Below are 13,250 nucleotides of genomic sequence, written 5' to 3' on the forward strand. Positions count from 1 at the left end.
TCTTTCGAAGCTTCAGGCCACCCCACTGCAGAGGAAGAGCCCGCCCCTGTCACCTACCACGTGGACAAATGGGGAACTCAGGTGCACTTAGAGGCTGGTTGGGCTATTGCTGCTTAATGTCTTTTTCAGCTTTACCACTAAGGCAGGTTGCTCCTCCCACAGAAGTGGGTGAGGGACACAGAGGGATCAAGGGCACTACCGTAAGTTACTTTCCTCCCACAAGACCCCCGAACACAGAGCATTAGTACAGTGGGATAAAGGGCTTTTTTCTTCTAGTTGGACAAAAAGCCTAATTTGTTTCGAAAGCTCACTCAAATTCTCCTTTTTTCACTAAGCCTTCCATGTACGTTAGGGGAAAAAACAAACGTCACTATCTTCTGGGTAAACGAAAGGCAGGGGACACCTGTGGCTTCTTTACTTCAGTGAAGCCCTGGAAGAGAGTGATGACTGGGGGTGGGGGTGAGTTTCAGGGGAAGGAGTATTTGGGAAATGCTGCAGTTGGGTGGGGCCAGGATGGGTCAGTAGCCCCAAAGGAAGACTAGGGCAGCTGTAAACAGCAGAGGAAGAAGGACTCCTGCTCCATCTCTCCGGATTCTATTTTCTCTCATTTCCTCTTCCTTCTCCTTCTGCGGTTCTTACCGATTAGCAAAACTAATAGGTGTTCTCATCTTAATTTTTTTTAAATTTTTTTAAAATGTTTTATTTATTTCTAGGAGAGAGAGAGACAGCGTGAGCAGGGGAGGGTAGAGAGAGAGGGAGTCACAGACTGAAACAGGCTCCAGGCTCTGAGCTGGCAGTCAGCACAGAGCCCGACGCGGGGCTCGAACCCACGCACCGCGAGATCATGACCTGAGCGAAAGTCGGACGCTTAACCGACTAAGCCACCCAGGTGTCCCTCTCATTTTAATTTCTTGACCACTCACAAAACAAGCTTGAGATGAGTAGTCATCAATTAGTAATCACATAACCCATGACAAAGACTTTGACCAGACTTTAGTCAGGATCCTCTGAACCCTCTTCTCAAAAGAGGCCTCAACCTTTGGATTTCCATGTCTGTCTCTGCATCACGCAACTGAGCAAAACTCTTATGTCAGTTCCGTGAGAATCCCTACCCTCAACATCTGATCAAATCCCTTGTCCCCCACCCCTGGTATCTGATCACACTGGCCTGCCTTCAGCAAGGACCTTATCAAGTTGGTTTAGACGGAATTTCCTCCCCATGTTTCTTCTTAGTAATTTTCAATCCGCGGACCCCCACCCTGGCCCTTGGCTGTAAGTCCCCCACTTGCCCATGCTGTATTTGAAATCGAGCCTGGTTCTATACTGAGATCTGTTTTCGTCTATCTTAAGTCTTAATTAAATAAAACCAGTTTATACCACTCTCCTGTCCAGCTCTGGTTTTGACACCCACCCCCACCTCTTATATCAAATATGGCCAATATTTTTGAAACAGCAGAGTTATCAGGCCCAAATGCGAGACGCTACTGCACGACATTTTAATCACGTATTTGCCTCATGCTAGATGCTGTACAGCATACAAAAATAGATAACATTTCTTGGCCACAAAGGATATTTGATGTGGATAATAAAACAAGAGAACCAACTAATATTTATGAAATTGTTTTACATGGCAAATAAAAGGACAACCTTAAGGAGTTTTGGTTTCTACCTTGACGTATATGGTGACAGAATAATGGAAATCGAGGTAGAAAACAGAGTGCTGAGACCAACAACTTCCCCGCTCCTGAAGTGGTTAAACCTCACAAAGGGAAGGTAATAGGCAAAAAGCAAGAGGGAAACATTTACAAAGGCAAGAAATCTAACACAAGCTTCAACGAAAATGCAACGCGACCACCAGTGAAACGAAAGAGCAGATTCCTGGGAATCAGCTCTGCCTCAAGTTCAGCGGTGTCTCGACCGGAGTGGAGTCTAGACAAGCCAAGGGCTGCAGCGTGAAGATGTTTGTTGGCTCTTGACGAGATGTCTCCTCCTTGGTCTCAAGTCTCATTTCCTCCTAGCAGCTTTCTGAGTGCTTTATCTAAACTGGAAACCTGACCACGCCACTCCCCTAAAAAATAGGCACTGGGGTCCCCCAGCTCCTTCACCTGGCTTATAGGGACCCCAGAGATTTACCCTCTGGGACTCAACACACTGCTCTGGCAACACTGTTCTCAGGGTACAGGCCAGCTTGTTCCTCACTTCCTTCTCTGCTCAGGTCAGCCCTCTACCGGGAAAGCCCCCCTCACGTGTACACAGCTAACCTAGTTATGAAGATCTGGTTTGTAGGTTTTCCCTGACCTTCCTCCAGATGACCAGGGGCATCTCTTTTCCTGGACCTATGACATTACAGTGACCAGTCTGTGTGACTGGTTTGCTTTCAACGAGGCGAGTTATTGAGGAAAGTGGCTATGTCTTGTTCATGTTTAGAATCCCCAGCACCTGGCATACTCACCCGGTGACAGTTTGTTGGGTGAAACAGATTCCTTAAAGCAGGAAGAGGCTTCCATACACTGTTTTGCGGTGGTTCAGTGCATGAGATTTAGAGGCTGGTCCTGCTATTTACTAACTGGGTGACTGCAAACAAAATTTTCCAATATACAAATGGAAACGAATCTGCTAATACCCACCTGATAGGGCTGTTGGGAAGAGCAAATGGAATCAGGCATATGCAGCCCTTGGCTCAGCTCCACCAAGGCTAGTTTTCTCCTCATCCCAACTCCCAAATATCACTCCCAACACAGCTCGGGACAGTAAGCAAATCCTGTTTACCCAAGATCTGTTTAATTGTAAAAATAGAGATAGAGGTCAACTCTTCATAAAAAGCAAACTATGGTGCCGCCTTAGAAGTGCCGCATGCTTCCTTCTCTTACTTCTGTGAGTAGCAGTATTTCTGGATTTCTTCTGCGAGCCACAGGCAGTGCAGGATGCGTTTCTTTTCAGCAGCCAGTTCCTTCTCAGAGACCTGGCCCAAGAGTTTCTGCACAAATATATTTTGATCTTTCAGGAAAATATTCTTATTGACTCCTACATTTGGCATATTCTCCAGGGACCCAGATTTAAAATGGAAGCTTAAGTGTCTGTTTCGTTTTAGACCAGGCCCTTTCTCTTCAATCCATGTGAGCGGACTGCGAAGACAAAAGAATCATAAATGTTAGAGATTACAAGGGAGTGCAAGTGCATGTTTGCTGACCCCTGAGAACCCGGTAACAGGTCTTCATTTTGTGCCCATCTTCCCGGAAGCTGCTGCTCAATGAAGTGGCTCAGGCGGCATCTTGACCTCCACCAGCCTCCCAAAGGCCTTAGGTGACTTGTCTCCAACTTCACTGCCAAACAGTCCATTTAATTTTGCCATCAGGCAAGGGAATTCACTCAATGGTTTTGTGTGAAGATCAGTTTGTTTTTTTCTTGTGACTGACTGTCTTACCCATAACCTTTTAAAAATGTTTTTATTTTAATTCCACTTAGTTAACACAGTTAACTACAATATATTAGTTTCAGGTGTACAATATAGTTATTCAACACTTCCATACATCACCCAGGGCTCATCGTTGACAAATGTGCTCCTTAATCCCTACCTCCTGTTTCACGCATTCCGCCACCCACCTCCCTCATTTGTTTATACCCTGAGCCTCATGGATATAGGGGATCCAAATAAGGGCTACAGGCAATCCATATACTACCTGAGATTATGTGCAAAACTTTTTTCCCACGTGTATGTGCATTTTAATGGGAAACAGTTTTTAGGGTGCTTTTATCACATCCTCAAAGAAGTCTATGAACCCAAGGCATATGCCAGAAAGTATCAGTCTATCCCTGCCAATTAGGAAAGCACGTGTTTTAGGGACACCTGGGTGGCTCGGTCATTAAGCGTCTGACTCTTGGTTTTGGCTCAGGTCATGTGATCTCATGGTTTGTGGGTGAGCCTCTCATTAGCTTCACGCTTGTCAGCGCAGAGCCTTCTTGGGGTTCTCTCTGTCCCCCTCTCTCTGCCTCTCCCTCAAACATGCACACACTCTCTCTCTCAAAATAAATAAACATAAAAAAAAAAAGGAAGCACCTGTTTGTGTTTCAGATTTGCCTCCCTCCAACCCCCTGCTATGGTCAGCACTCACAAAAATCTGAAATCAAAATAGGGCAGACTTACCTCTCTAAAGTCCCTCCTTACTCTAGGTTTATTTCTTCTGTCTTTATAGAATGTTAGAGTTGTGTTATTTGCTTAGTGAAAACAGATAAACCTCCTAAGTAGATTCTAACCTAAAGTAAGAAGCTCCGCTGAATAACAAGACCGAAAAAACAAAATGTGCTTTTTAAAATACATTCTAAAGACAATACAGCACTGATTTAAGAACATTTCAATTTTTTTTAATGTTTTATTTATTTCTGAGAGAGAGACAGCGTGAGCAGGGGAGGGTCAGAGAGAGAGGGAGACACAGAATCTGAAACAGGCTCCAGGTTCTGAGCTGTCAGCACAGAGCCCAACACAGGGCTCGAACCCAAGAACCGGTGAGACCATGACCTGAGCCAAAGCTGGATGCTCAACCGACTGAGCCACCCAGGTGCCCCCATAACTTAGGGACAGTTTAAATGGAAAAAAAGAATCCTCAATTCTTTCACCTAAATAAAAGAATCTTCAGCTTCAGACAATTCTTTCAAATATTTGCCTATATGCATATGACATAAAATCATAAAGTATAAACAATTTTTGATTATCATGCTTTTACTTACTTTAAAATATTTTTATGATCCTATACGGTGGTGTTTTGATGTTTTTTTAAAATTTTTTAAATGTTTATTTTTGAGAGGGAGAGAGAGAAACAGAGCACGAGAGGGGATGGGCAGAGAGAGACAAAGACACAGAATCCGAAGGAGGCTCCAGGCTCTGAACTGTCAGCACAGAGCCCGATGTGGAGCTTGAACTCATGAGCTGTGAGATCATGACCTGAGCCAAAGTCAGATGCTCAACCGACTGAGCCACCCAGGTGCCCCTTAATTATTTTTGCCTGCATATCATGCACAATTGATTACATAATTTATTTAATATTTTATTACTGCCAAATGTTTAAGCTCTTTCTAACTTTAAGTTAATACGGATACTCTATATTCAACATCTTCACACATATATACATGTATATATAGTTTTCCTTTCCTCTTAGAACAAAGTTCTGGGAATGCAATGGCTTGTTGTCGGCCTCTAGCTACTTCTCTTTGTTTTCCCTTCCTTTTTTGTTTTCCCATAGGGATGAGTCAGGGTCAAGGACAAAGCAAGTTTGTTGGGTCATTGTGCTAAGTGATAGTGTACTCAGCTTGAATAGGGAAGGTGGAAAATCCTGAGCACACTTCAAGTTCTCTAGCCTTCACCTCTCCTGCTACCATTCCTGAAATATCTTCTCTCCTCTTCCTTTTGTGGCCTGCACTGGGCCAGGCCTGGGATTGGGCAGGTTAAACAAGTGTTGGAAAGAAGGGAAACTACCTTTCGGTTTTTTTCTGCCTCTAGACTGATGAGGCATGATAAAACTCAAGATTTAGGTGTGAGGTTATAGAAAAAGGACCCAAGTAGGTCACTTGAGGATGTTCTGGGTGTTACAGGGAGCTCAGGGCTGCCTCCGCCCTGGGTAAAGGAGTCCTCTCCTTTGGCTAATCTAGCTTACCAAGATCTACACTAGAGTGTGGGGAGAATGTTTAAGAGGAAAAGATCTGAAGAACAGGCCCATATATGCCGGAAGACCTCAAGAGAGGTGTTGATAGAATAACTTCATTTTGTGGCCCTATCTTCTAAAAACTTGAAAAATCCCACTGTTTTATAATCATGTGGCTCAGGTGGCATCTTGACCTCCACCAGGCCTCGGGTGATTGTTTCCAACTTCACTGCCAAACAGTTGGTGGTGATTTTTTGTGTGAACAGCAGTTTTCCTTATGACTGACTTATCCCTAACTTTTTAAAAAGGTTTTTATTTTAATTCCAGTTAGTGAACACAGTGTACAATATATAGCTTCAGGTGTACAAAATAGTGATGCAATACTCCCATGCATTGCCCGGTGTGTGCATACTGACTGCTGGCACTTTACTGTCCAATGAATAGAGTGGTGCTGAGGGTGGGACCTGGGCTTGGACAACACTTAGCTCCAGACATCCCAACCCAAAACACAAGCTTTGCATTCCCAGACCGCTCCTCTACTGTTTCCACCTGAGAACCTTCATTTGCAAGTATTTGCATTTGTTAACCTGGGCTTGGAGTACCTACAAAGCTTCTCACCTCTCACCTTCCAGGTCTCACCTTCCATGCGGAGGTGTTTAACCACATCCCCGTCCCTAGTTTCGGCCTGTGTCTGCAAGCCCGGTGGAGGTGGTGATTTCTAACTCTGCTCTCCCCAAGCTCTGAACGATGAGCAGGGACAACCACTCCTACCAGCCGGCTTCAAAGGGAGAGCTGAAACGTGTAACGCTTCTATATATTGACTATTCGCATGAGATTTGGATTTTAAAAAATATTGTTTATTTTTACAAAGTGTGAAAACTGCTGGTGAGATGGAAAGACATGGGCTTGAGAATTAAGCTGCACTAGGGTTATCTGGATGACCTTGGGCTCTAAGACAATGACACCTACGTCACTGGCAGGTGAAGGCTGCAATAAGGGAAAGATGAGACCTGGTGTGTTTTCTAGGACATTCCTTTCTTGTGCCCTTCCCATGCATTTTTGGGGAGAAGGTATCACAATCTGGGGACAGGAGACAAGCTGCCTAAGTGTGATTCTCACATAATCACTTAGTTCTGTGCCTTTGGCAAGCTTAACAGCACTGAGCCTCAGTTTCCCAGGTGATGGTAATAATTCCCACTTCAGAGAGTTGGTATAAAGATTCTATGAGAAAATCATTGTTAAAGGACTAGGCCTATGCCTGGCACGTAGTAAGCACTCAATAAACATTCGCTAACACTAGCACTTCCACAACAGGAATTCAAGTAATGACCCCTGTCTGGCTATCCTTTCATTGTGACCTTTCACAATCATGCGCTCTACTTCCACAACAGGAATTCAAGTAATGACCCCTGTCTGGCTATCCTTTCATTGTGACCTTTCACAATCATGCGCTCTCCCCGCCCCCTCCAGCCTCCTCCCCATTCCCGGCTATGGCTCTACTCTATTCTGCTGTATTGTTTGAAGGTAGCTATAACTTAAAAAATTGTGTCTGAACACAACTGGCAGAGGCTCCTAATGTGCAATTAACAGCCCTAGAAAGACATCTACTTATAGCTGAAAGCTGAAACTCAAGCCTGCAGACTAAGCCAAGCTTTGGGGGGAGAGAGAGAAAAGAAGCCCACAGACCCCAAGTATTCTTCCCAAGTGCAGTCAGAAGCCATGACTGCATTTATAGGATAAGATGGCCTTTCTCTGCCACAGAGGACACTAAACTAAGGGGAATATAAACCAAGCAGGGACTCATTTGCTTTGAAGAGCTGCAGTTCACCAAGTCTTCTATTCTGAAAGTCAATAAAATGATAAAATGATTCATGTATAAATCAATGATAGCCCATACATAAAAAATTCATACTCAGGTCAAAGAGTTGAAGAGACAGTAAATTAGTAAACTAGTAAAACGAAGGTGTTCAATCTATCATTTACAAATTTTTGATTATGACTCAAAATTTTAAAAATAAATCATTACAAACTCTTATCATCAAAAAGCTGGTCTCACTTCTAAAAAATTAATTTCCACGGCTGGTTTTGTTTTAATTAACTGAGGTAGGTGACATTTAATATTGTATTAGTTTCAGCCCTTGGTTAATTTTAAAAGTACACCGTACAGGCTTTACAACATTCCAGAATGTGATAACAAAGATGAACACTAATGCTATTTATTCACTGCTTTAACACTGGATACAAATAAATTTGAGATAGGAGCACCTGGGTGACTCAATCAGTTGAACATCTGACTCTTGATTTCGGCTCAGGTCATGATCCCAAAGTTGTCAGATCGAGCCCCCCATCAGGCTCCATGCAGAGTGTGGAGCCTGCTTGGGAGCCTCTTTCTCTCCCTCTGCCCCTGTACCCTGCTTGCACTCTCTCTCCCTCTCTCTTTCTCAAATAAAATAAAATAAACAAATATTTTTTAAAAAAGAGAGAGAAAAAGAAATTTGAGATATTCCAAAGATTCTGATCTACCTAAGAAAATTTCTCGCATCCTTCCATAGAACATGGAGTTTTAAAGTCTGAGGAAATGCCAAATGTCAAGGATGTTTCCTTCGCTTCAATGTACTAATCAGTGGACATGAATAGTAAATATACAGCTTTGCCTACGCTATGGTGGTGGTGTGACAGTAAAGTACAATCTATGAAGTATAAAGTATTATATGGAATGAACAACTTATAATATGTTGTTTGCCATCTGTCCCAACCCTTCATCTTATGCCTGCCCCCTCTTTGCAATAATGAGTTAGTCTCCACTTCCCTCACATCTTATTTCCTGTCAAGACTGAGCAAAGCACCTTTTCCTCTGAGACGCATGACCTGACCTCTCCAAGTTCTGTGCTCCGGAAGCACCATGAGCTACAGGGGACGGCACCTGTGTGTGCGGCCAGTCGGACCGTAGCTGCAGTTCTAACGCTTACGATGTCAGAGCCACAGTCTGCTAGTGCTATTACTCCAAAGCAGCACTTCCAAGCGCTGCATGCTTTACCTTCACCAGTGACCTCTACCTTGCCCCAGCAAAGAGGAAACTCCTCAAAATGGACAAAGATAAACCCAAATATTTTTCTCTTTTTGTAAATACTCAATGGTCTGTTTCTTTTACTACCAAGAGCCCCACTACCTGGAAACACAAATAGAAACACTCCAGAACACTTGCTACTTTAAGTATTTTACAGAGCCCAAGTGCTCTGTAAAATCAGTGATTTTCGAGGAAAATCATGAATATGCTTTTGTTTTAAAAGATTTGGTATAAAAAACAAAGAATCAGACACTTTGGCAACAGTATGAGAGTATAAGATAAAGCTAAGAAGCAGAGCCTTAAATTGTAGTCACACTGAGGGATGGATATTTGGACACGTGATAAGCAAGCAAGGTGAAAAGTCGATGACAAGGTCTAGGTAGTAGTTGTATGGGTGTTCACTGCAAACTTCTTCCAACTTCATCATATGTCTGACACATTCATAATAAAATGTTGGAAACCATTCAGGTCTCAGGGGTAAACTGGATTTCTGTTACTTTATCTGATCTTGCTCACTTGTGTGGCTTTGGCTGAGGCAATCTGCTCCAATTTTTTTTTTTTTTTAATTTATTTCTGAGAGAGAGAGAGAGAGCGAGAGCGCGAGAGCGTGTGTGAGCAGGGGAGGGTCAGAGAGAAAGGGAGACACAGAATCTGAAACAGGCTCCAGGCTCTGAGCTGGCAGCACAGAGCCCGACGCGGGGCTCAAACCCACGAATCACGAGATCATGACCTGAGCCGAAGTTGGACACTTATCCGACTGAGCCATCCAGGCGCCCCACCCTGCTCAAATTCTAAAGCCTCCATGTACTTTCTGGCAAAGGGGATCATGTTTGCTCACTTGCCTTCCAAGGCTGCTGTGAGGATGAAATCAGGCAACATAAGTGAAATCCTGCACCTACTGTGTATACTGAAGCAGAGAGCCCCTCTGGAGTAGGGGCTGGGGGCGAGGCCCTCCGGGCTCTGTCCAGATTCACCTCTGTGAACACATGACGATGTCCTCAAGTTTCCTCCTCACGGTTTCTCACAACCTACCGTTTGTTCTCGGTCTCCAAGCACACAGTCATTTTCATATGTTGATCTTCCTTTCGCTCTTCCAAAGTGGCAGATATAAGAGAAAGTTCCCCAAAGAGGGAGACCAGCCAGGTCAGGCGAGAAATGCCACTGAATGCGGGGAAGCCAAACCGCTCTTCTTCCAATGGGCCAGCTGTAGGGAATCACAAATACCATGGGAACTGGGAACTAATGACTGAGAGCTGGAGAGCAGAGGGAGCATGTGGGCACGGGGGTGTGGCTAGGTCCTCAGGACACAGCAACCTTGCCTTACAGCACGGTATGCAAGATGGCTACTAATATTTAGGTGCCTGAATGAAAACTTCATAAAAGCATTTGTTTTTCTTGCTTATCTGATTCAATTTTCTTAGGAAAATAAAACATTTTATTGGAAACAGTAGTCCATCTAGCCCACACGATAATAAAAGTATTTTAGGCTTCTAATAGGCACATATGGTTACATACAGTAAACATATATATATATGTATATACTTACACATATATACCCTCTTCAGTTAGTGATTTAAAGAAGTCTTATAAAAGAAAAAGAATCAAGGTATTTTAGCCCCCCAAGCCTATATTCCTATGAATACCATATAACTAACTGTGTAAATGATAATAGAGTGAAGTCACCATGATAGCTATGAAAAAAACAGCAATACCTATAAACTATGTCAATATAAAAAAATTGATACAGTGTCAAGTGTTTCCTTACTCTTCATAATCTCCTACACAAAAGTACACTCAAAAGAATATGTGTGAGAAATATGTGGGGTCAAGATATTGCTCCCAACTGTTCCAAGCCCCAATTTTAAACATAACAGAAATGTAAAAGCGACATAACCTGCTATATTGTTTATAAACTAATTCCATATAAATTTGTTGACTTGAAAGGAATTCATATTATGACTATGTTTTAAAAAAGAGAACAAGTTATAAATAAAAGCAAAAAAATTATAAGTGTCATAGACAACATGATTTGAAGTCATTAGGACCTAAATATCAAACTTACAATAAAGAAAGGTTTCTCCCTCTCAGCTCGTTACTGTCTGTTCTTGGCTTCGGAGAGGACAGAGCAGTCATCAAACATTTGAGCCATGAAGTCAGAGGCTCTGCCACAAGCCGTCTTTTGACAACTTTGCGAAGCTACTCACCTCTCGGAGCTTCCTTTACTCCCTGTATAATGGGGGTATAAATACCCACTTTATAGGATTATCGTATATGAATTAACATGAACTAATTAATACATGTCACATACACGGGACAGTTCCTTGTACAGATTCATGGCTCTTACTGTTACAACAACTCTATTATTATTTTAAAAGATGTAGATGGATTCTGAAATGAGGTTCTACTGCTCTTGTCTGGAAATTTATGAGGAGATAAATGGTTTTACCACTTAGCAATGCCTGACCATGTCAGGGTTTTGCTTCTATAAGGAAAGCCCTCGGGAAAGGTGGTCCAAATACTCTAGGGTGTAGCCAGATAAGGAGTCCATCCAAAGAACAGGAGGCTCCAGGATGCTCATTTCCTATCGCTAATGGAGCTACTCAAATAATGACCGACATAAAGTAAATAATCAAGCAGGCCAAATATTCTGGGGACTGCCAATGTCCTTGTAACGTGTTGGAGAAAGAAAGGGGCTATGCATATCCTGTTTGCTCTGCAAAGAGAATATAAATATTTTCCTATCTAAGAACCTGTCTGAATCCATTTTCAACCTCCTGTGGAAAAAAAGTCTCCAATTTGTTAAGATTTAATGAGGAAAATTCTACCTAAGAGGTTGGGACAGAAGCATTTGTAAGCTTAAGATTTCTAACATGCTTTCAGGTCCACCAAGCACTTAAATCTCATTTGAGGAAAGAAGAAACATAGATATTTTTATTGTTTGTGGAAGCATGGGAAGATTACATTAAATTGGCCTTCAGTCAGTCTTTAGCAAAAATGAATCCAAATTAACATCCTAGAGAAGTAGGAAAGAACCCAGTTAGCTTTCTGGCTTCACTGGTTACACATGACCTGTGATCCCGCCTCAAACTGACCTGTAAAGAGAAGAGACCCTTTCAGTAGGTCTTTCCCCACCACTTCTTTTTTCAGAAATGCAAACTCCTCCATCAAGAGTTCGACATGCTCCTCGTGCAAGACCTTCCCTGTCATGACAAAAAAGGGAGTGAAAAGGGAGTCGTCATCATCAGTTGTGCAGAGATGTGCATCCCAGAGGCCAGGTCTGTCTTCTGCCAGTACAGAAGGACCGCAGGACCACCTGGGGCACCACTATGCCCTTACACACTCCACCTGAAGGGGATGCCAGTTCTCAGCTTAAAACACAAATGAAAATCTAAGAAAGCAACATGGTATCCACCTGCCCGAAAGGCAAGATGAGATCAAGGAAGTATCTGAGCTGAGCGTTAACTTCTAGCCAGAATGGGGCAGTGCAGCATAAAAATCGAAGAAACAAGAAGAAAAGGAATTTTGGGGACTGGAGAGGAGCTGAAGTTAGACTCTTTATTTCAAAAAACTGGAAGAACCAAGTGACTTTTTCAAATTACCCAGGTCGGAGGGAGGATAAATAATATTCATAACTAAAGTTTTGGATTGTAAAAAAAAGCTGTTAAAATTGTTTGCCCTAAAAGCTTCATAAAATGCCAGAACTATTCCCCCTCTTCAATAGCTCTTTATTTCCAACTAATCCCACATGCCTATTTTTTTTTCATATATGTTCCTCCCATACAACAACCTCTCCAGGTACACAAAACAAAGCAAAACTTAGGACAAACTTAAAGCACAAAAAGCTCTTTTGTTCAAGTATGTTTTGTTCAGTATTTCCCTTTTATTTTTATTTATTTAGTTTTAGATCTCTATGGCTTATTTACTACTTGTTACAGGCTTGTGCCCTTAAACATTATGAATCTTACCCCTCACACACTGTATATCCTGGTGGTAATCACCATTTCACTGGCTATTTTTTTTTTTTAAATAGGTTTGACCTTCTAGATCCCACAAATTAGTGATAATCATATAGTACCTGTCTTTCTCTGACTTATCTCACTTAGCATAATGTGCTCAAGGTCTATTCGTGTTGTTGCAGATGGCAGGATGGCCTCCTTTCCCATTGCTAAATAATATTCCAGTTTGTATGCGTACCATACTTTTTTAACATTCATCTGTTGATGGGCATTTGGGTTGTTCCCATGTCTTGGAAACTGTTTTCCATTTTGGCTATGTCAATTTACATTCTAACCAAGAGTACATCAGAGTTGCCTTCTCCTCACATCCTTATCAACGGCTGTTACCTCAGTTTTTGAAAACAGCTATCGTAATAGGTGTGAGGTGATATCTCACTTTGGTTTTGGTGTGCCTGATGATTAGTGATTGTGAGCTCCTCTTCATACAACTGTTGACATACGTGTTGTATATCTTCTTTGGAAATGGGTCTCTTAAATTCTTCTGCCAATTTTCTAATTGGATTGTTAGCTTTTCCACTATTAGCTGTGCAA

General features: G+C 42.4%; 1 protein-coding gene across 1 annotated transcript in view; it reads right to left on the minus strand.

Moving 5' to 3' along the window:
* Positions 1-1,472: 1,472 nt before the first annotated feature.
* Positions 1,473-13,250, minus strand: part of BLVRA (biliverdin reductase A) — a 59,968-nt gene continuing 48,190 nt past the window's right edge. Inside the window, exons 6-8 of the mRNA XM_039235712.1 lie at positions 11,796-11,903; positions 9,736-9,907; positions 1,473-3,125 (exon numbers count right to left, since the gene is read on the minus strand). Coding sequence (XP_039091643.1) covers positions 2,867-3,125; positions 9,736-9,907; positions 11,796-11,903 — 539 coding nt within the window. The 3' untranslated portion in view covers positions 1,473-2,866. The remainder of the gene's footprint in view (positions 3,126-9,735; positions 9,908-11,795; positions 11,904-13,250) is intronic.

Source organism: Hyaena hyaena, unplaced genomic scaffold (assembly GCF_003009895.1).
Source record: "Hyaena hyaena isolate Hyena2069 unplaced genomic scaffold, ASM300989v1 scaffold_101, whole genome shotgun sequence".
Taxonomy (NCBI): Eukaryota; Metazoa; Chordata; class Mammalia; order Carnivora; family Hyaenidae; genus Hyaena; species Hyaena hyaena.